This window comes from Argiope bruennichi, chromosome 4, assembly GCF_947563725.1.
Source record: "Argiope bruennichi chromosome 4, qqArgBrue1.1, whole genome shotgun sequence".
Classification (NCBI taxonomy): Eukaryota; Metazoa; Arthropoda; class Arachnida; order Araneae; family Araneidae; genus Argiope; species Argiope bruennichi.
In genome coordinates this window covers 137820557-137846121 of record NC_079154.1, presented here as the reverse complement: position 1 = coordinate 137846121, position 25565 = coordinate 137820557, and the positions used below count along the sequence as shown (strand labels likewise).

The 25565-nt window shown below is 33.7% G+C and overlaps 1 protein-coding gene across 3 annotated transcripts in view; it reads left to right on the top strand.

The window, feature by feature from the left end:
• LOC129966028 (uncharacterized) overlaps positions 1–25565 on the top strand; it is a 128040-nt gene that overhangs the window by 57883 nt on the left and 44592 nt on the right. For all 3 annotated transcript variants that reach the window (XM_056080373.1, XM_056080374.1, XM_056080375.1), the window contains 3 exons: positions 9999–10153; positions 22147–22221; positions 22326–22428. In XM_056080373.1, the coding sequence (XP_055936348.1) occupies positions 9999–10153; positions 22147–22221; positions 22326–22428 (333 nt within the window). The remainder of the gene's footprint in view (positions 1–9998; positions 10154–22146; positions 22222–22325; positions 22429–25565) is intronic.

Below are 25565 nucleotides of genomic sequence, written 5' to 3'. Positions count from 1 at the left end.
TACATAATTTCATGCAAAGATTGATAAATTTGGTGGGAAGCATACTTCCCACTGCCCTAGAAAGGGTTAAATTATATTTATGAAAACAATCTTACCGATACATTTCCAAATATTGCAATAGCTTTACGGATTTCTTTAACCCTGCCAGTTTCGGTGGCTACTGGAAAAGGAAGTTTTTCAAAACTTAAAATTATAAAAAAAAAACTACATCTACAATGGCGCAGAAGAGATTATCGGATTTGTCAATTATATCCATAGAGAGCGAAATTTTGGATAAATTAAATATAAAGGAATTGATACGAGTGTTTGTAGCTGCTAAAGCTAAGAAAATCAATATTTGAATATATTTTCTAATTTTTATATTTTATTTAAAAATGTTTTATCATTGTTTTGTTTTTAAAATTTGTGAAATAATAAAAACAATCAGACAAACGTGTTTTAATATTATAATTTTAAAGCTTTTCAGTTCAAAAGTCAAATTTTGAATACTATAAAAGAGTATTTCACATATAATTTGCAGCACTTTATAGGAGTGCAACAGAACAGAATTAAGGGGCGCCAAATTTCAATTTGAACAAGGGCGCCTAATACCCACGCGGTGGCCCTGTCCTGCACATAGCCAATTTTGTATGCATAGCATTGCAGGATGTTTCGTACAATTTTCAGCACCGTGCTCGTAGTCCTGTCCAATGTTCAGGCAATTCCTCGTGCACTGACGGTTGCACACCACCGTCCGACCCCTCTTGTAATGCTGTGACCACTTTTTCAACTACCGTCGAACGCATTCGTTTTCTCCCTCTACCACATCAAACGAACCTGTCATTTCGAATTTTTGCATCATTTTCTTCAGACTCGCGACACTCATTGGACCAACGCCTTCTTTTATACCCTTCAGTGTCCTGAACTTTTTGCACAATCATCGTTCTTGTAATACAGCTTTACCAGCAGAGCGCGGTCCTGCAGTGAGACACCCATGGCGAATGACTGAGACGCGAAATGAGGAACAGCCGTGTACCTGGCGATTTTATAACACTGAAATGCGTCGTGTGCATGACAGATATTTTAATTTACATTTTCTGCCGCTTACAGCGCCATCTGTTGCTAAAATATGAAACTATTTTTTTTCTTCTGCCATACGCTTTCCGCCTTCTTCAATAACATGCCATTCAAATTTGACGTCATTCTCATCAATGGTTCCTTTTTTTTATAGCGTTTTGAAACTTAAACTTTAATTATAAACACCCTGTACATTGAAAAATAGATACATGTGAAACCTAATGTTTAAGTAGTCCATTTTTCACAAATATATTTTTCATATCTTATATAAAATAATAAATTAGTACATATATTTATAAAATATTTTCTCCAATCTTCTTAAGAAACAACATCATCTTTGTATTTTTTTCCCCACATTCTATATTGATCGTCCGAACTATAATAAATTTTTGTTATGCACACATATTTATTCTCCTCAAATTCGAAATATAACTGAATTCCTGCTCGTTACTGAAACCCTTATAAAAATAATTTTAAGAAGTGGACTATGCTAAAAAATCGATTTTTGGTGAAAACATAGAATATATTTTTATTCATTATTTTGGGTTTCTAAAAACTTTCAAGTTTTTTGAATTTAGTTTCTACATTCATTTTATATAGCTTCCATGAGGAAAGTATACATTTGTTCATTTAACATGGCACGTAATTCTGGTGTAATCTGTGTTTCAATCTATATACTACAACCTAGAATGAAATTTTATAACTTTATACTACAATCGAAGCCCGGTGGCGTTGTGGTAGCGCTCCCAACGCACAGGTTCGAGGTTCGATCCTCGGGCTGGGCAAGGTCGAGTCACCCTTTCATCCCTTCAGTGGGTCGATAAACTGAGGACTAAACATGCTTGGGAACTAAACATTGGGGGTTACCGCGTTAGGCTGACTACCTAACTGGGACATATGCCTTGCATCCCAGGGCCCTCAGTGAAGAAAAGCAGATCTGAGCACTGTAGGCCTTGGCTGTTGTGCCATTGAGTTTTATACTACAATCTGGAATGAAGTATAACTATTTTTTTTTTCCTTGAAATAATTGAGTCACTCAAGTGAATCACTCTTGAGTGAATCTCAAGAGTCTCATTAAAAAACATAGACTCAAATATTGACAATCTTTTGATGAACATTAAAAGAAACTGAGAGCAATTTTTTTTTACAAATATCTTTGTAAGTTTTTAACAATGAAAGAAAGAGCCAGTATTTGAATGATAAAAAAAAAAATCTAAGCAATACTTAATTTCTTTCAATAAAATGTAAAAATTAATTATTATGAGTTATTTTGAAGCTAAATTAAAGAAATTATCCTTGCAACCTTGTCGGATTTCCCCCCTACCCGTCGGTAAATCTCTGCCGCCGTCTCTGAGTTAGTCTTTCTGTAGTTTCTTTTGATGTTTTCAATTAAGTTGTTGTAGATATATAGAAATACTCCTGTATCCCCCCCCCATTAGTTAATATGTTTTACTTAATTTATTAAAGAAAATATTTTTTGTTTGATGCCTGTGAACTAAACTTAATTTAATGTATTGTCATATCTTATGGACAAAAGTTGATGGGCAAAAATTAATAGCATATACGTTTTTTGTTCATGAAATACACATAAATTGACTTACAAATCCCCAGAAACAAAGTATGTGTTGATCTGTATATTAAGTTTCTATATTCCGTAAAGACTACTATTCATTATATACATGAAATCTCAGAATTGAGGATATAATGCTTATCTTATTAAAGTTTTATCATAAGATTTTATTCACTATGAACGCTGAAATGTATTTGAAAAAAGTATTATTCTTCCAGTAATGTATATGCAAAAGTTATAATATAAGACAAAATAATCTGTTTGCCAATATTTTTGTTATTCTAATTTCATTATGACCTTTCTGTGTTATAACTTGCTTATTACATTTTTCATTTATTTGAATTGGTACATTATTTTGCCACCTTCTAATTTTTAAAAAAATGTTTCATAGTATCAGCAACATATTTATTTGTTATATCAGAGGCGGTGGTAGCAGGAGGGCAATTGCCCCCCCCCCTTTCCGTCGGCGAGAGATTGAGAGTTTCGTCGGCAAAAGTGTTCACCATTTCAGGACGGTTGTAGAGAATTGCGCATTATCGAATATGATTATTTACAATCCATCTTAATTAATATATTGTAAACAGTCGAAGTATCCCAAGTAAAAGTATTTTGACTATATTCGGCAAAATAAGCAATAGGGCGGTAGGCCAATAATATACCGTATTGCGAGGATAATTTTTATAGACAGAACTAAGAACTGAATGCAATGGATATCGAAGATGTTAAGTTCGCAGATTTTCAGACATCTGATTCAAACGTCGTTCATTAAGCTTTTAATTTGCACTACTTTTGGCAATATAACCGACAAGACGACAAGTGAATAAGACATAAGATATGTCCCATTTTGTCGAAAAATTTTGATCGGTCGACTAAGAATTCAATGCGAATGGTTGTCGACGAGTCCAAATTCGCAGTCATTTTATTTAAATGTCATAATGTTCATTCAGCATATAATTTATACTAAATTTAGCAGAATAATTAATAAGTTGGCGAATGAATAAGACGTCAAATTTTTCCTGACTAATCTTTGTCCTTCAGATAAGATTTTATCATAGTTTATGGAAAAAAATTGTTTTCATCACTTCGATTACCACCAGTGGAATTATCAGAGAAATTGATGCTTTTATATTATTCATGAATAAGACGATAGAATTGTTTTCCATAATTCATTATTTAAATTCAAGTTCTAAAATTAATCGTCATCTTATTTATGTAATTGTTACTTCCTCAGTAGGGATTGCAATACCGGGATACCGAACACCGGTATTTTGAGCCATTTATACAATTTTGTAATACCGGTATTCACAAGTTTAAATACCGATTTTTTGGTATTTACTAGAAATTTTTGAAATTGTCTTGTAATTGTTTAAATTGTTCAGTGATCGCCAACATAGCAAAATAGTATACGTTTTTGTTTTTATGTCTCCCCAACGGACGAAATTAATTAGACTGTGAATACAAAGTTGTATCGTACAGTTAAAAGAAGTGATAAAATACTGTATGACAATGGATTGTAAAACCCTCCACCTTTTGCGCATGCGTTAGTATGGGTTTACTTTGACAAAATAGGAGTGAGAGGAAAGATGAAAGATGTTTTGGATGAGATTCTAAAATACGTTGGAACAGTTTACTCTTAATGATGGAACGATTTTTGAAACAGAAATCCAATCCAAAAAGCAATAATCGACTTAAACCAGCAAATTAATTTTTCAGATAGTGAATTCGACTTAATATCCAGAACAGGTGGTTTTAACTTTATATAAACTTATAATATTAAAACTGGCTGTTGAGGCATTATGTCGGAGAGATTCTAATTTATTAACAACTATTGCAACAATAAATTTCATGTTGCAGTCACTGAAAGAACAGCACACATCACTATCTGAAGAATTATATATTACATGCGAAAATCGCACAGAAGAAAAGCATACCGAAATAGAAAATGTCTTACGGTATTTACATAATTATAATGATTTTAAAAATGAAAAAGAAGAAAAGAGACTAACCAATTCAAATCTGATCAAGTTTGTAGTAAATTTTCTTAAACATTTTTTACCCACAAACCTATCCACATTCAGAAGAATTCGGTACAGTTATCGCAGATTATGATGGCACTAATGTGAAAGGAATTGTCTCTTGAACAAAAATTAGAATTAGTGATAAATAAAAAAAAATTTCAACGAACCAAAATGCAATACAGAAATCAGCTATATCCCAAACCATTCGACGAGTAATCGATTTATATGAAGATGAGGTATTTAGACGTAAATATTTGGAAAAAGTATATCGCGCATTGCCAACAGTACCACCAACTATCGTAGATGCCGAAAGAGCGTTTCGACAGCTGATAATTTTCGCACAGAATTATGTTCCAGGCTTAATGACAGTACAATTGATGCATTATGTTTTTAAGATCACATTTCAAAAATTTGTAATAGTACCACAGACTGAATAGTGATGTTAACACTTTTTTGTTTATCTAAACATTATTATTGCCAGGCTCTCCGCTGAACTCTCTATATTCTTTCAGTGGGTCCCCTCACATGTTGGTTTAAATGGTAATGAGATAGCGGATAATTTAGCTAAGACTGCCTCAGCTGACATATTTCATGGTGATGCAACACTAACTTATTCTGAAATCTCCTCTATCAAAAAGATGGAGTCGATCGCACTTTGGTGAGTCCCACTTGCTCACCCTTGGTACTTTGGTAAGAAACCCGGTTGGTGTCACCATCAGAATATCTCTAGAAAACAGCAAACGTCTCTCTCTCGTTTTTTAAGTGGACACACCAAATCTTTCATCTTCCAACACGGACGGAGGATCTTTACTGAATGTCCTTATTGCAAGGCAGATCAAGCATCCCCCAATCATATTCTTAAATGTTGAAATTTTACGATTTTTGAGATTTTAAGGGATCCGCTATTGTTTTTTGGACTTTTTAGAGATCTTTGGTTTCATCGTGGTATAGCGCAGCTATATCACGATCAGAAACAACAACACTTTTTTGTGTTTGAAACAAAGAAGATGTTTCTTTACTTTTTTTTTATTCTTTATATACTGTTATAATTCATAAGTTACAAATTATTTTTGTGATATTTACATTCTCTAATAAAACTGGTAAATAAAACAAAGAAACATCCGTATTTTCTTTCTTTTCCTAAAATTTCTAATACTGGTATTAAAACCAGCATCCCGGTATTAAGATCTAAAAAATACCGAATACCGGTATTGAACTTTTGGTCCGATATTGCAATCCCTATTCCTCAGTAACGAATTGATAAATTTATTTTATTCATTTCACTATGAGAATAGTCTGATTAAAATCTAGTTAATGGTTAAACTAAATTTAATAAAACGCTCTTTTCTTTTGGCACTCTTGTGAATATTCATGCTAATAAGAGTTATTTTGCTGTAACTACATTATGTGAATTCATTATGAATCATTGAAATAAGTAAATTGTATAATTGCAAATTAAATTTATTTAACAGTAAGATATCTTTTTTTCTTTTTTTTTTTTGCAATCTAATTTATCAGTATACAATTATTACACTAAAGAAATATTACCGACTCCAAATGATGACACAAAATAAATATATGTGGTATGGTAGCTTTTTAGTTATGCTAACAGAGTTTATTCAAGTATTAAATTTGATTAATAAATTAGTATTTAAATTCTTCATATTCTGCATTCAGTATTATAACTATGTAATCGAGGAACGTATTGCTTTATTTTCTTCTCAAATTTTTCTTTCAGTTACTCTTTGCAGCAAAAACTATATAATTATAGGTGCTTCTAAATTTTTAATAAACTTTGGATAAAGATGTCTTGATAAAAAGGATGATTAAAATAGTTATTCAAAGAATATTCATATATAACATAGTAGCTCACGACATATGAATTTACTTAACTTTCCTAATTAAATGGCTGCTCTTATTTGAGATGATTATTATTATTTGAATCCCTAGGCAAGGGCATTTCAGTTAATGAGGCACTTTTAAGTGACTTTTGCATTTTAAATTAGTTAACTTAATTGCAGATTTAAAATTAAACATTTAGTAATTCGATGAGTGAGTCAGACTCGCCATTGTTTATAAAGTGGGTAAGAAAAACCAATGCATACAACTGATAAAACTCACATTTTGGGAGGAATATTAGCTTGCAATAACTTTTAGGGAAAAAAGTACTTAACCATAAGAACGCGTGACTAAAAATGAAGATAGGGGAGTTCATATTCTTGATCTAATTATTTTTTAGTAAAATGCATTGGGTTTTTTTTTAAGTGTAAATATTTATTGAAAAATAAATATATGGGAATCTGATATTTAAGTAGTCCATTTTTTACAAATGCATTTTTCATATCTTACATAAAATATTAAGCTTATACATAAATTTAGAAAATATTTTCTCCAGCCTTCATAAGGAAAAACATCATTGTATCTTTTCCGCATTCTATATTATTCGTATCCGAACTATAGTAAATTTTTGTTGAGTACGCGCACTTATTCTCTTCGGATTCGAAACACCTCATAATATAACCTCTGCTCGTTGTCACAATCCTTATTTAGCAGATATTTTAGGTAGGAAACTATGCTGAAAAATCGATTTTTGGTAAAAACATCGAATATTTTTTATTTATTATTTTGGATTTCTGAAAAAAGTTTCTTTTACAAAACTTTTTCTTTCAACATTCATTTTATATAGATTCCACGAGAACGTGCATCTGTTCATTTAGAATGACACTCCATTCTGGCGCAATCTATGTTCGTATCTATATACTACAACTAGGGATTGCAATACCGGTATACCGGGATACCGAATACCGGTATTTTGAGCCATTTGTACAATTTTGTAATACCGGTATTCACAAGTTTAAATACCGGTTTTTCGGTATTTACTAGAAATTTTTAAAATTGTCTCCACTATATGTTCAGGTATCGCGAACATAGAAAAAATGTGTACGTTTTTGTTTTTATGTCTCCATAACGGGCGAAATTAATTAGTTAATTAATGGCTTAATTAATTGCTTAAATCTAAATTAGAGAAACATGGATTATCCCTGAAAGAAAATATTGTATCCATAACGACTGTTGGTGCAACAATTATGAAAAAAGTTGGAAAGTTGATTGGTGCAAATCAGCAGGTGTGCTATGCACATAGAATTCAATTAGAAGTAATAGATGTATTATACCAAAAAAATAAAAAACAGAAGAATCCAAATACTGTGGATATAGAAACTTCGGATTCCGACTTTGAAAAGAGTAAGAGTGAGAGTGATATTGACAAAGAAGATAATGACAATGTAATTGTTGAAGAAGATATTGCTAATGAGGATGAAATATTAATCCATCAAGAATTGCTTTCTATAATTTATAAAGTTCGAAAAATTGTTAAGATATTTAAACGTTCCCCTATAAAAAACGTTCCCCTAAAATATATACTAACTGAAAATAAAACAGAATATATGTTAATATTAGATTCTAAAACACGTTGGAACAGTTTACTCCTGATGATGGAACGATTTTTGAAACTGAGAAATCCAAACCAAAAAGCAATACTCGACTTAAACCTGTAAATTAATTTTTCAGATGGTGAAATCGACTTAAGATCCAGAACTATATTAGTTCTACTTCCAATAAAACTGACTATTGAGGTTTTATATCAGAGAGATTCTAATTTATTAACAGCTAATGCAACAATAAATTTCATGTTGCAGTCATTGAAAGAACAGCATACAGAAAGGCATACCGAAATAGAAAATGTCTTATGGTATTTACATAATTATAATGATTTTAAAAGTGAAAATGAAAAAGAAGAAAAGAAAATAACAAATTCAAATCTGATTAAGCTTATAGTAAATTTTCTTAAAATTTTTTACCCACAAACCTATCCACATTCAGAAGAATTTGGTTCAATTATCGAAGATTATGATGTCACAACTGTCGATAGTGAAAAGGAATTGTCTCTTGAATAAAAATTAGAATTAGCGATAAATAAAAAAAATGTCAACGAAATCAGCTATATCCAAAACCATCCGACGAGAAATCGATTTATTTGAAGATGAGGGATTTAGAGGTAAATACTATATTGCTAACAGTACCACCAACTAGCGTAGATGAAGAAAGAGCGTTTTCGACAGCTGGTAATTTTTACACAAAATTACTTTTCAGGCTTAATGACAGTACAATTGATGCATTATGTTTTTTTAAGATTACATTTCCAAAAATTGTATTAGTATCACAGACTAAATAGTGATAGTGGTTTTTTTTTGTGATTTAAATAAATAAGATGTTTCTTTACTTTTTTGTGATTATATACTGTTATAATTTATAAGTTACAAATTATTTTTTGTGATATTTACACTCTCTAACGAAACTGGCAAATAAAACAAAGAAACACCTGTGTTTTCTTTCTTTTTCTAAAATTTCTAATACCGGTATTAAAACCGGTATCCCGGTATTAAGATTTAAAAAATACCGAATACCGGTATTGAAATTTTGGTCCGGTATTGCAATCCCTAACTACAACCTAGAATAAAATAGAACCATATTTTTTTCTAAACTTAGATCTCCGTGCAATTAAATTTTAAGATCTCATAAAAATAGGCTCAAATATTAGCGATATTTTGACAGTCAGTAAAAGAAACTGAGAACAACATTTTTTTAAAAAAATATCTTTGCAAATTTTAAACAATGAAGGAAAGAGTCAGTATCTGAATAAAAAAGAAGCTAAATAATACTTTATTTACTTTAATTAAATGTAAAATTAATTATTAGGAGTTATTTTGGTACCAAATTAGAGATTTCGGGCTCTCCCCCTGTCGGATTTGTCTTGTCTCCCCGTCGGCAAATCTCTGCCGCCACCACTGTGTTATTTCAGTATTGATTAACATTTATATAGCATAGAGATGCTACATGCACACACAAGAAATATTCATTCTGCTTAGAAAACATTATATATCTCTTTATACTTTTAATTATTTATATAAATAGAACTTTCTAAAATTTTGTTATATTCATTTCCCATTTCAGCACATAGCAAATATGTTTTAAAATAAATCTTAAATCTGAGAAGCGATTTTAAGTATTAAATAATAAAAAAATATTTAAATTGTATAATATTCTCATAGTATAAAGAGTAAGTCATCACATATTATGCCTAGTGACTTATCATTAGCCATAATATAAAATGAAAAATCATTGTACATTTTGATATTGCTTCAACTTTTAAACTTGTTTAATTTATTCTTAAAATAAGATTATTAATGCATTAGCTATTTTGCTATGCATTTCAGCCCACAGATGAAGTAAGATATTTACTCGAGTGAAATGTCATTCCTTGTAGTAATTGAGAGCTCATTTTTATCTTATAGGTGGAGCTGCTGGAGGTGGATATTCACAGGTTATTCCCATGGAGGAATTCAACTTGCATTTGACAGGTGATATACATGCTATTACTGCTGCAAATAATTTACTTGCTGCCCAGATTGATGCTCGCATGTTTCATGAAGCCACTCAATCTGATGCTGTAAGCAGTCACATATATATTTATTTAGTTTGCTCATATTTTAATTAGCTATGTCACCGGACAACTTTTCCAGCTTGCCACCTAGCGGCCGCTCGATAAAACTTTAGTCTGTGCTCTGGAGTTATGGATTACACATGGTGTTTACCCCAGAGAATTGTACTTTTCCTTAAATGTTTGTCCTTTTATTGTTTTTCGTGTGTTATGTCCTTTAATGTTTCTTTAAAAAGATTTAAATCATTTAAGCAGCTTCTTTCCTTAAGAGCTTTGTTTTTCCCTAGCAGGAATAGTTTTTGGCGCCCAACGGTAACTAGTTTTATTTACGGTTACAAAAATGGCTTCCCAACGTGTGGCCCGAATGATTTTTTTCCATTGAAAACATCCATGTTTAGACTCCAGAGCAGGGGCTCGTTTTCCTTTTCAGATTATTATTGCAAATTCATTCTGTAATTTTCCTGATTCAATCCTGAATTTTATGCAACTTCCGTCCTGGAGTTGATGCGTATAAGCATCATCCCAAAGCTGTTTTATTTGGTAATAAATCTTCAACCGAAGGACTATTCATTTTATTAATATCATATTTTGTAGCGTATTGCTGTCACTTCTGACGTGTATTGAGATATGAATGAGTGCGGAAGAATTCGTATAAATATTATTGATGCTCTGTTTAATTTTGTATTCATAAGCATTTATAAAAGAAAAAACACTGTTTTCATTCAAATAACTTTTCATTTTGTTATTATAAAATTCTGTACCGTATCGACGTCAATCCTGACGTATATAAATTATGAATATTTGTTGTTGAAGAATTAGTATAAATAGTATTGATGCTTTATGTAATTTTGTATTTATAAGCATTTATAAAAGTAGAAAGAACCAGTGTTTCCATTAAATAGTGGCAAGTGAATTTATTCTGTTCTATGTCTGTTTCTTTTCTTTTTTTTTCTTTCTCGAGCAAATGATTTTTTTAAAAAAATATATATACAGAATAAAACTCTGAAAGTGTTCACCAGAAATAAAAAGGATTCTTTTCATTTTAGAATTGATTATATCAGTCATTAATTGAAACTAATAATTTATATTCAAGAAGTACTGCTGAGTTTTTGTTTTTTAGAAGAAAAGTACGATTGCATATTCAGTTATTGTGAAATTTTAATTTTGCTTGTATATGTGTTTTTTCAGATGGATTTCTAATATTTTGAAAAGAAGAATTTATTTCTTTGTAATTAATAAATATTATACTGTTGTATTTTATTGCATAAATATAATATTTCTGTTTCTGCATGGTATTATTATCACATCTATAATTTTAGTGCAAAGAAATATGAAATTTAATTTAAATAAAGGGAAATTTCATTACTTTCTAATAATAAAACTTGAGGTTGCATTTTTATTTTATTGCAGTAAAGTAGAAGTTATAATTATTTTATGTATATTCAGTGAAAGCTTGTATTTAAATTTTGTCTTGTCAACTAGTGAATGCATATATACATATTCCTTGATTCTATAAAGTGTTTGACATCATTTCCTTCTTGCAATTGATTCACAATATGAAATGAAAATGTAGTTAAGTGTAAATACATTTTTATATTAAGAGTAAATATATACATTTTTGCTTATCAATTATAACTTTGTAATTGACTGCCCTGTAAAAGAACTCTTATAATAATTTAAAGACATATCGGGATGCAGGAAGTCGCTCACCGCTCGCTTTCCACCGATCAAGTCAAGTGTCGGAGGTCGTGTTCTTCCCCTTATATCCGCTGGAACCGGTTTCTCTTCTCTCCTCCTTGGTATTTTTTCCGCGCTAGTGGTAAGCCGCTACAGAAGCTCCCCACCAGCGACAGCGAGATTTTAGAAGTACCGACAATTGAACCGAACGCGCCGTCCGGAGCGGGTGACAGTCTCTGGTCGGCTAACCCTCTCTGGTATCTCTGCTGATGTATTTAGCTGAGGCGGCGACTCGGGTGCCGGATGTCGAGTGCTGTCACAATCGTGCAAAACATAGGCAGGTTTCACTCGGTCGATGTTCTGTGAGTCCTTTCCCATGTTTGTCGATTTTGAAGCTTTTTTCGGTTCTATGGAGAACCCGAAATGGACCCTCATAAGGAGGTTGGAGACTTTTCCTGAGTGCATCCGTCCGGAGGAACACATGCGTGCACGACCGAAGATCCTTGCTTACAAACACTGTCTGCGGCCCGTGTAGCTGTGGTTTAGGAGGCAATAGTCGCGGCATTACCTCTCGCATTTTCCCCACAAAGGTAGATAGATCGGGACTGTGCACTGTTAGACTTAAAAATTTCCCTGGAAGTCTAATGGGAGCATCATATAACATCTCTGCAGTTGTCGCTTCTAGATCCTCCTTCCATGTTGCTCTGAATCCAAAGAGAATTGTCGGCAATGCTAAGGACCATTGCACTTTTCCATGTGCCATGATGGCTGATTTTAGTTGCTGGTAGAATCTTTCGACTTGTCCATTCGCAGCTGGATGGTATGGTGTTGTGCGCTGCCGAGAAGTACCCAAGAACTTAGTTAGGGCTTGAAAAAGTGCAGACTCAAATTGTGTACCTTGGTCCGTTGTTAATCTGAGTGGCTATCTATCCCGAGTAAAATGCTGTTGCTATCGTGTGAGCCGATATATCCACCTCTGGCCATTCTCACAATATCAATGTGAACATGCTCAAACCTAGCACTAGGAGGTACAAAACCACCATGTTTGCTTCTAGTATGTCGTGACACTTTCTCCTGTTGACACTGTAAGCACGTACGAGCCCACAGCGTCACGTCGGCTCTCATGGAAGGCCAAACATATTTTTCGCTGATCATCTTTACCGATGCGCGTATACCTGAATGTGACAGTGCATGTAAATATCTAAAAATCTCACACCTAAAATTTTCTGGTATGAATGGGCGGATACGACCAAGGGACACATCACAATGCAAGGTTACTGGAGGCTCACCTACAGGAAGAGATTGCAACACCAATGAAGTTGCGTTTGAAGACAGAACTCTTTCGCAACTCGGGATCCGTCTGTTGCTCCTCAGCCATCTTTTGGAAATCAATTGCAGTTGGCATTTCAATTGTAGAGATGATTATCCCTGAAAGCGCATTTGCAATCACATTGTCAGCTCCTTTTAAGTGACGATGTCAGTTGTGAATTGGCTAATGAAATCAAATTGCCTCAGCTGTCGAGGTGAGCATTTGTCTTCTTTTTGCCGAAAGGAAAACGTCAACGGTTTGTGCTCGGTAAATAGGATGAAATTTCGACCTTCCATCATGTGACGAAAATATTTAATGGCCCATGTAGGCTGCTAGAAGCTCTCTGTCGTACGCGCTGTATTTCTATTGAACAGGAGAAAGTGACTTGGAATAAAATGCAAGGGGTTGCCAGCCAGTACTAACCTTCTTTTGGAGAGCAGAACCCACGGCATTGTCTGAGGCATCCACTACTGTAGCAAGCGTGGTATTAGCAGAAGGGTAGAACAAAACCGTAGCCTGCGCCAAGTCCTGTTTACACCTTTCAAATGCACTTCTGGCTTCCTCCATCCAAAGGATAGGTGTTTTGTCATTCTTCTTGGCTCCCTCTAAAAAGGCATTCAGAACCGTCTGCGTTCTAGCTGCCTGTGGCAATGTGGCCCAGAAATTTCACGGATGATTTCCCTATGACACACTTGGAAGCATTTAGCCGCACGTATTACTCCTCTAAGCGCTGGAATACTTTCTTCAGGTGTTCCAAATGCTGGCTGTTGCTTTCTGATGCGACCAGGACGTCGTCGAAATGTGGCACACAAAAGTCCATACCACTCAAGGCGTGATGAATGAATCTTTGGAACGTGGCAGCAGCGTTGGAAAGTCCAAACGGCATGTACAGAAATTCAAAAAGCCCAAACAGCCTAGCAACGGCTGTCGTTGGAATGTCCTCTTCTTGCACTGGAATCTGATGATAGGCTTTTGCAAGGTCCAGAGTTGAGAAAATCTTCTTCCCTTCGAGCACCTGCAAGCAGTCTTGGATATGTGGTACTTTATAGCGATCTGGAATTGTCACACTATTCAGCTTCCTGAAATCTCCGCACATTCATTGTTTTTGGGAACCGTGTGAAGAGGTGAGGCCCAGCAGCTTATCGAAGGCCTACAAACCCCTGTTTCCACCAGAAATTCAAACTCCTGCTTCGTAGTCTTTAGCTTGTCAGGGGGGAGTCATCGTGGTCTTGAGAATACTGGGGGTCCCGTAGTTTGAATGCAGTGCTTGACATCGTATTTAGCCTGGTACATCGAACTAGTTTCAGTGAGAGAAGGAAACTCAGACAGCAGTTGATGGAACTCTGTATCTCCCTTGATTGTTTTGATGTTGGCACTCTGACCACTCTTCACTATTCCACGTGACTAAAGTTTTGTAAGAGCGTCGATTAAGCATCCTTGGCGAACGTCGACTAACAGTTTAAAGTGACGAAGAAAATCTGCACCAATAATTGGTCGTGAAACTGCTGAAAAGCCAATGGAAAGCTCTACGCAGGCCTAAATCTAACTTGAGGAGAAGCTGACCAAAGGTTGGTATTTCAGTGCCGTTTGCTGCAAAAAGTTAAAGTTTCACTTTTTCAGAGCGTTGTTTGGACGACGAGGGTGGAATAACTGATATATCTGCACCTGTATCATTCAGGAAGTTTGAAGATGTTGATCTATCAGACAGGTACAAACGGTGAATTTCAGTTGAGCCGTCACCCGATGGTCGTTTTAGTTTTCCGCCGAGAAAGAGTAAGGTGGTCTGCACTGCTGAGTTCTCCGCTTGAAACGTTGGTGATATCAGCAGTGGGAAGGATTTCCCTCTACTCTGTTAGCCTCTCTCTAGCGAAATCGTCTACTAGATTCTCGGGAACGGGACCTAAAACGTGCCTCTAGGCGGGATGAGATCTCCATCCGAGTGGCTTGCATGGATGTTTCCTCCGATGACACAGCCTGGATCGAAATAGTATCTGTTGCTGCTGCCATGATTCCGTCGGCCATCTCCGTTAATCGCGCCAATTTGCCGTTGGTGATAGCCAATATCTGCTGCACGTGGGTAGGCAGCCGTTGAAGAAACAAGAACTTCAATACCTCTTTGCTGATCTTACTATCGGCCTTATTCCTCATTTCTATCAACAATCGGGAAGGTTTTCTATCCTCAAGCTGCATCCCGGAAATAACGTCCTTTAACTTTTGCTCCTCACTTTGCGCGTACTGAGAACACAGTCTCCTCCGCAGTGCTTCGTAGAGTCTTTCTGCCGGAAGATCTTGCATAATATCGCCGACGACCTGCAATTCTTCCGGTTGCAAAACCGACACAATATGGTGAAATTTCGTAACTTTTGTCACACCGGCTAGAATGAATTGGCTCTCCATCTGCTTGAACCATAGTTCCAGATTAGCACGCCAAAACGGAGGCGTTTTGAAGACTACACGTGCTATATTTCCACTTGCTTCGTTCTGCGTAATTAATCACGATTAGCAATAAAAATAACGAGGAATTTTTGTACGAGCACAGTTCAAAGATATCGCTACACAAAACTTTAGTCACTTTTCTGTTAAAATCGTTCCGATGGTGATGGATTTTCACAAGAAGCACATGGTTCGTTCAAGTCCAAAGGTCACCAATATCGGGGTGTAGGAAGTCGCTCAGCGCTCGCTTTCCACCGATCAAGTCAAGTGTCGAAGGTCGTGTTCTTCCCTTTATCTCCGCTGGAACCGGTTTCTCTTCTTCTCGCCTCCTTGGCATTTTTGATAATTTTTTACAAAGACTTTTTGCATTTTGTTTTCTTTCATATTCGGGCATTGCTTTGTAATTTAAATTCTTATGCTTAGATGTAAACAGATGGGAAATGTTATATTCTTTGAAGACTGCTACAGCTTCACTGGAGATGAGACACACTTGTTTATCTTTTACAACTGTAAAAAATATTTCGATGTCCATTCATCATTAAAAGCACGGCGCTCTAAATCTCAACTTTACATTTTTAGTAGCCATTTTGGGGTTGAAATATTTTACGAATAACCTAAACAAGCACTACGCTATACTTTTAATAATTTCACCAATATTCACAATGATGCTGTATGTCGGCAATCTTTCCATACGCAATCAATAACATTAGAACTCGGGCCAAAAGAAAAAGCCGCTGGATGGAGCTTAAAATGCGCATATTTGAGGTCTAATTCACCTATATTGGATTTCCATACGTCTGATCCCCGAGAAAGAGATAACGCTTGTTGGCACCAATCTACAGCTATAACTAACAAAGAACCTCTTTTAACACTTTACCGATTGAAAGATGTCTGTGCTTGCTATTTCCGTCGATTTATGTTTTGTAGAACAAAAGTAGAGAAAGTAAAAAGATCATCAGTCCTTTGAAAAAAAGGAATAAAAAAAAAACTAATATTTAATCAAAGTAGAAAAGGAGATCAATATATAATATATAAATATATATTTCTTTTAATTTGTCTCGAAACGGCAAAATTAAAATTATATCCGTGGGCCGGAGGGAGTTGGCCCATCCCAAGCCAAGGTTCTGGTTCTAAAAAACACTCAACTCCAAATAACAAACAAAATTTTAGAAGTGATTTCGCAACAACAGAGAGAAGGTCTAAGTCCACTGCAACATCAAGAGAAGATAAACAAGAAAAGACAGCAAGAAATGTATTCTCCAAGAAGACAAACTCTACCCCTAAAAGAATTATCCAATGTTATGGATGTGGAACACCAGGATATATACAATCTAAATGTCCTACCTGCTCGGTATCTAAAGGAGACGTTAAAGCGTCTGTAAACAGCATCAATTTATTTACATTTGAATCTCTGACATCTTCTAAGAGTTTAATTGCTCTCAAAACTCTTTCTACAAGGTACCTTCCAATAATGAAAATTGCTTAGTTGCTGACTCAAAAGAAAAGATTACAGAAACGTCCAGTTCTATTCAAGTTCCTAAAACGTCATCTACCATAAATCTTCAAAGTGACGAGGGTAAGCATCTAACTAAAGAACAACGTAATCAATTAAATAGCTTACTACAAGAGTTGCTTCGAACCAGGGGGAGAACCAACACCTTTTAGTGAACACCGTATTAATACTGGAAATAGTCCACCGGTTGCAGAAGCACCTGATCGAATGAATCCTGCAAAAAAGGAATTGCTAAAAAAAGAATTGGACACTCTCTTGGCTGATGGCATAATTGAAGAATGTGAATCCCCTTATACTAACCCTGCTGTATTGGTGCCTAAACCTAATGATAGCATGAGACTTTGTGTCGACTTTCGCAAGTTTAACGCTACTACTGTTGCAGGCACGTATCCCCTACCTCGTATGGACGATTTGCTCACAGAAGCTAAGTCAACAGCCTATATGTCAACCATAAATCTCAAATCAGGATATAATCGGATAAAAGTACATGAAGCTGATCAAGATAAAACAACTTTCATTTGTCCATTTGGAACGTACATGCCTTTTGGATTACGAAATGCACCCGCAACTTTTCGACGCCTGTTTGACAAATTTATAGCAGGCCTAAAGAATGGTTTTGCTGTATCTTATTTAGACGACATTATTATTTTATCAGAGACTTTTGATAAACATCTAAGTGATTTACAAGCTTTTTTGGAAGACTTTCTTTGTTTAAACTCCATTCTAACAGAGAAAAATGCCATTTTGCATGTGACCGTGTAAAATATTTAGGTCACTGGATAATCTGAAATGGAATAGAAGCTGATCAGGAGAATGTATCCGCTATTCAAAAAATTCCTGTGTCAACAAGTTTAGTCATTCTTGCAAACTTGCTCATGGTTTAGAAGATATGTTCCAAACTTCGCGAATATTGCAAGGCCTCTTGGTAATCTTACTAAAAAGAATGTACAATGGATTTGGGGTCCTAAACAACAAGAAGCATTTGAAACCGTGAAGAAAAGATTAATAACACCCCCAGTGTTAAAACAACCAAATAGATCAAACCCATTTCGTATCCAAACAGATGCAAGCAGTTATATGCTCTTGGAGCCGTCCTTACCCAAGGAGAAGGTTCAGAGGAGCATGTTATTGAATATGCCAGTCGTCTTCTTATCCCAGCGGAACAGAATTACTCAATTACAGAAAGAGAAGCACTAATGGTAGTTTGGGCTCTTGAGAAATTTCGAGGTTATGTCGAAAACCAAGAAATTATAATAGCATCTGACCTCCAACCTTTGAAATGGCTTATGAGCATCAAGTCGCCATCAGGTCGTTCGGCAAGATGGGCTCTTCAGATCCAATCTTTTAAACCCAGAATTGAGTATACGCTTGGTAAGTCCAATGTCCTTGCAGACATGTTGTCTAGGCCTACCAATTTAAGTGAAGATGTCCCATGTGACGTATTTGCTATATCAGCTGATTTTCCAGTGAGAAGGCCTAGAGACATTCGAGAAGGACGAAGAACTAAAAAAGATAATTGGCTGTTTTGAAACAGTTCAAAAGATGAGAATTTAGCAAACTGGACAAGCCGAGGTTATTTAATGAAACAAGGTATTTTGTATCGTTACTCACCCGAAGTAGAAACAGAAGAAGCACAACTCGTAGTTCCTGTCCTGGAAAGAGAAAGAGTGTTGCAAGAGTACCATGATGTTCCAAAAGCCGGTCACTATTGGGCTGAAGGGACTTACAATAAAGTCGCCTGCAGGTACTATTTTCCAGGAATGTGGAAATATATTGCGGAATATGTCAAAAATTGCCCGGACTGTAATCGTTATAAACCGAGTAATCAAAAGCCAAACAGATCTTCTGAGAACTCCAGTATATGCACAGCGATTTGAAACTCTCGCTACTGATTTGTTTGGACCTTTTCTGGTAAGAAGTGGATTTTTCTCGTAGAAGATACCAGTACAAAATGGATGGAGTTATTTGCCCTTGAAGAAGTAACATCTGTAAATTGTGTCAAAACTTAAGTCGAAGATGTCTTCTTAAGATATGGACACCCACGTAGACTCATCAGTGATAATGGTTCACAATTTATCAGCGCTGTAATGCAACAAACTTGCAATTTTCTTGGCATTAAGCAAGATCTTATTCCTGTGTATCATCCCCAATCTAACCCATCCGAATCTCAAACCCCGACTCGCCATACTAATCAGAGATGAACACGACACTTGGGATGAAAAACTACCATTGATTCGCTTCGCACTAAACACTGCAAGTGTGAAACCACAAATCACACAACAGCTTATTTACAATTTGGTAAAGACATAAGAACAACTGATGATGTCACACACGATTTAAGAGCATTGATTGACAATGATAATTTCGTAGCTGAGATAACCTCATATCTCAAGCGGTTTGCTCGTTTGACTGCAGAGATTAATGAGCACGTTGAGCAAAAGCAGACAAGCTTAAAGCTTATTATGATCGCCGACGACGACAAGTTTTCTACAAGTCAGGTGATCTAGTATGGGTGACATTACATCCTGTTAGCAAGTCACAAAATAAGAAAAGTCGCAAATTTATGCCCAAGCGGGAAGGACCTTATTTAGTGATTACTAATCGCTCACCCACTACGTATAACATTGCTGACCCAGCAAAACCAGATGAAGTCCTTGGGACTTACCACAGCTCAACGTTACGAGCATATGAACTCCCAGTTGCTAGAGACAGTGGAATTGTAGCACCCCTCCAGGAGATGTGGCAGACGAAAGAAATTCCGTGTTGATTCTTCGCCGTCGTGCGAGCCAGAGGGGGGAATCTGTAACTGGGCAACTTTTCCAGCTTGCCAACTAGTGGCCGCTCGATAAAACTTTAGTCTGTGCTCTGGAGTCATGGATTACGCATGGTGTGTACCCCTGAGAATTGTACTTTTCCTTAAATGTTTGTATTAATTGTTTGTCCTTTTATTGTTTTTCGTGTGTTATGTCCTTTAATGTTTCATTAAAAAGATTTAAATCATTTAAGCTTCTTTCCTTAAGAGTTTTGTTTTTCTCTAGCAGGAATAGTTTTTGGTGCCCAACGGTAACTAGTTTTGTTTACGGTGACAGTTACATATTTTTTTTTTTTTTTCTAAACCACTTATTTGATTTGTTAGAAAGTCATAAATTTAATATTGATTTGATGCCAATATTTTTATAATTTTTTCTTTCCTTTTTACAATTTTCTCTTTTGGCTTTAGTGTCCAATTAAAATATGCTATGAATTAAATAGAAAGATTCATTAAGTATTAGACCCCAGAATATAATGAATGCATAAGACTGAAAAGGTATTATATCAGAGTATAACATATTTGTTTGAGTGAAAATAAATATATATTATTTTTCTTCTGTTCAGAAATTCTTGGGATACAAACGTGAATGTTTTTATGTTCGTATGAAACTTAACAAAATCAAAATAATATGGTATGTAGTAATTTTGAATACAAAGAATCAAACATTTAGTAAAAAGTTTGTTATAAGTAACTATATTAACACCATCATAAGATGTGGATCCGAACTTCATCTATTAATTAAGGCTAGAATAATCTCCTCATTTCTAATCTTCTTGCAGTTGTGCTTGAATTGAGGACAAGTACAGAAAGATACAGAGAGACTTTTATACATTGATTGAGAAGGATGAAATTTGACTATATGATCTTATAGTTTTTTATATTTTCTATATGTTAGAACTTTTGTTTAAATATTAAAGTCTAGACATTGCTCTTATTATTGTAAAATTACCATCTCTTCATCGTAAGGGAAATAATATTAATCTAATAGAGGTAATTATTTATTAAATTTCTATTACAGGACAATATTAAAATAATCATCCTTTGAATCATTTGCAGCAAGTAATGTAACAAGTTAAAGGTATAAAATAAATTTGGTATATCGTTCTTTGGGCTTTTTCTGATATTTGCAATAACTATTTTATTATGCTTATAAGATTTTAAAAATATGAGTTTTTACTATCTATTTTAATCCGATCATATTGATTTTATTTATTGTAAGAAAACAAACTACTAGAAATTATTATTAGATTTTGATATTGTGAAATCCAATTCTGATACTTGAATTTAAAAGTAGTGAAGTCCTTAATGTATTTGAATTTTGCAGCACAAAGAAATACTTGAAAAATTGCATTATGACATTGCATCTGATATGTCTAATATTTAATGATTTAGGTAGGCAAAATTTAAAAAAAAAAAAAAAAAAAAAAAAAAAAAAACTAACTCGGTTCCAAATTTTTTGCATTATGTGAAAAATATTTGTTTCAGAATTATGTTTCTGTTTCGATCTAGTTGTAAAACATTTGCTGGTTGGAAATACTTTTGCGATATTACATTGATTTTTTTTTATTAATTAACAAAACTTTTGTTTTTAATAGTATTCATTATGGACTTTCTTCTAGTCTTTGTAAATTTAAAAGTGGAATAATTTACTTTTTTTTTTAAATCAACAGATGTGAAATGGTTAGCATTTTTGTTTGTGAATGCTTTGGTCTCGATTTATATTAATTTATTTAATCTATATGTTTTATAGAAATTTATTGTAAAACAACTTCTGGTTAAAAAAATATTAAAATGTATAAGATAGCTGAGAATATCAAGAAGTGACAAATCTCTGCTGATTGGTTGAAAAAGCATATTTAAACTCTTAAAGTATATTATTTTGTAAATATGCAAAGAAAGAAATTTTGTTACTGTAATTTTTGTAAAAATGAAGTTAATATTATATTAAATTTTTTAGTAATATTATTTGTTACTTTAAAAACATTACTACAAAATAATTTTAATATTATATGAAAAATTTGTGTAGTCTTTTTTTTTTATTGTGTTTCATAATCATATATGGAAAACAATTTAAGGAAATGACATAAATGCTTAAAACTGAATTAATGATTCACATTCTTTCTTAGAATAAATGTTTTTTTAAATATTTGATACTTTATTATATTATTTAGGGATTTCTTACAGATTTTGAAAATATATTAGCATTTCTTATTGATTAGTTATTCTTTATCTTTGATCAATGAAATTCTTTCATGTAGGATTTGTTTAAAAGACTAATTAAGGTCGTTGGTGGAAAGAAGCAGTTCACCAAGATACAGATTGCAAGACTTCAGGTAAGTAGTATTAAAACTCAAATTGAATTTTAGTCTCAATATTTTTAATTACTTATTCATGATTACAATGTATAAATTTATCCTAATTATTTCTTAAATTTTAGAGACTTGGCATAGATAAAACTGATCCAACTGCACTGACCACTGAAGAAATTAGTAAATTTGCGAGACTTGATATAGATCCAGCTACTGTTTCATGGCACAGAGGTAAGTGATTATTATTATTATTTGTTTTTTCTATATAATAATTAGAATTTAAAAATTTTTCTTTAAAATTATGAATGTTTAAAATAATGAATGAACGTTGACTCAGTATTTATTCATCATTAGAATATTTTAAAGGTTTTATTAATTTGCTACCTTATTTTATATATCTTACACTATTAATTTAGTGTAACATTTGTAAATTAGCAATTGTTTACTATTATACATATTTATCCTGGAGAGATGATTTAATATAACATAGATTTTTATAATAGCAACAATTAGTGTGTTTAGTTTAACTGTATAAATGTCTCATTTTGAAACTAAAAAAGGACTCTTTTAGAACCTACCTTATAATTGTAAACCTTAGTAAGATAACAAGAACCTGAGCAGATATGTCCTTTCTGAATTTCCATGCCACAACAGAAAGATATTTTTTTGTGATGGATTTCACATACATTAGATATCGAATTCCCAAATCAATGATTCTCTTTAATGTTTAATGGCCATAACAAAAAACAGTATCTAAAAAATAAATTTATGTATTAACTCCTCACACAACATCCATTTTGTTAATTATATCTACTATATTACTCCTCAATAAAACCATGCCATGTTAGACACACATATTTATTACAACACAACACAGAACAGAGAAACATACATCAGCACATTGCGTCAGGTGATTACAATGAGTCACGTGATCAGGCGGGATGGAGAAAACGCGCGAACATTTCCCCCCCCCCGTTGATATGTTTTAAACATTCAACTAAACACATAACATTACAAGTAATATACAGTAAGAACTCAATATGGTTATTTTAACAACAATCAATAATAATTCAATGTATTCACATATTATGCACAAACATATTTACAAGAAAGTCATTTTTGAATGGCCAATACACATATTTTAGTCACAGACCATTTAAACGTGCCAAATTGAGTTTTTACCTGAACCACTCGGATTTTTTTTTATCTTCCCCATAATAGATTTCTTTAATTCTACCCAGAGCCCATTTGCGAGTAGGCAAATTGTCTTGTACTAGAAACACGAGATCTCCCACATGAACATATTCTTTCTTGAATACCCATTTATTTTTTTGTTGCAATTCGTTCAGGTAACTTCGGTGCCATTTTTTCCAAATTTGTTGCACTAATTTAGTAACTCTTTGCCATTTTTTAAGTTGATGTTCCTTAAAACGGGGGAAATCAGATTCGATAATCGAATTCATTGGTCTATTGCAGTGGTTCTTAACCTTTTTAAGCCGCTACCCAAATTTGAGAAATATGTTCATGTCGCGACCCAAAAAAAAAGTCAAAATTTTTTCATTGCTTTATTTTAGATCGTATTTTTAAAAAATCTTCAATCCTACGATGATGATTTTTTTAACTTACAAATTTTTTATTTATTTTTTTAATAATAAAGATAAACAAAAGTACTTTTCGATCCAAGGAAAATTTAATTAATAATCAAGTTTTTTTAATAATTTTTATTGACCAAATTAAAATATATTTATAACTTTTTGAAAATAATTGACATTTTAACTTATTCCTAAAAAAAAAAAAAAGAAAGAAATATCAATACATATGTTAAGTCTTTTAAATTTTAAATGCAAGTCATACAGTTTTAATGAGAACCTTGTGCTTTGAATACATTTTGAAAGATCTTCAAACCTCGGTTGAATGCTTGTCAAGGAGCACCTTATATCTATTTCAGGATTTAACTTGTTCCGGTAATTGTTTTTGATTACACACAGAGCCGAAAAACCAGCCTCACACATATATGTTGTTGCAAAGGGCAATAATACTTATAGGGCTGTTTCACCCCAACTTGGCAGTATTGTAAAAGTCAGAAAATGTGACGCTCCGCGCTGGGAAAGAGTTCCCCATCCATTTTGACTTTAAAACAACTAAAATGCGCTGACATTTATCAAATTATATCATAAATTACAGATATCGTTTTTTTTTTAATCAGCATGTATTTAAAATTATTCTCAAGTTAGAAGTGCTTATCTGTTAAATATTTTGTAAATAAAGCGAACGAATAAAACCAAAAGATTGACATAATGAAATATTTGGCGCACTTCTCTTGTACGCCCTCGCCAGCTTTGCTCCATTTAGTTCTCACCGTTATTGTCATCACACGTACTTTTTTTGCTCTCGCATTTTAATCAGCTGATATTTTTTGATCTTGTTAATCACATTCATTTTCGATTGTTGATATTTATTCAAGTCGTCATTTCTAAAATGTCTGAAATTTGGTGTATTACTAACTTTTTTGGTTCGACTCAGAGCGACCCAAGAAATATGCTTCGCGACCCAATTTTGGGTCGCGACCCATAGGTTAAGAACCGCTGGTCTATTGATCAGGAAATGAGCAGATGTCAAAACTCCAAAATCATCTGCATTGGCTGATAATGGGTAGAGTGGGCTTGAATTCAAGATTGACTCTATTTGGATTGTTAATGTTAGAAATTCCTCAAAAGTTATATTAGCTCCCCTCGAAACTCTAATAAAATGAAATTTGAACGATTTGACAGCAACCTCCAAAGGCCACCAAAATGAGGTGCCCTGGGAGGGTTGAATTTCCAGTCTATTCCTTCTGTAGACAAATAATTAACCAAAATTTCATCGAGATTTTCCACTAACTCAAGAAACTTTTTAATTATGTTATTGGCACCCTTAAAATTTGTTGCGTTGTCGGAGTATAACTTTGCACACTTGCCTCTTCGCGCAATGAATCTTTTAAAGAGGCTATAAAACACTCAGATGTCAAGTCTGACAAAATCTTAAAATGTCGCCTTTGTTACGAAACACACAAATGCACATACATACACTTTATGTAATGTACTCTTTCGCTGATTATTATATTTAATCATGAATGGACCACAAAGGTCCACACCAGTACAATTAAAAGGAAAATCAGTTAAAACTCTGTCTTTAAGTAGATTGCCCATTAATTGATTAGACACTGTGGGTTTTGATTTGAAACACAGAATACACTGATGAATTACCTTACGACAAATTTACGACCACTTAGTGGCCAAAACTTTTCTTGAACAATGCATAACAAATTCGAAGCACCAACATGCAAATGCTTCTTGTGATAATACTCTAAAATAATCATAGTAAATTTA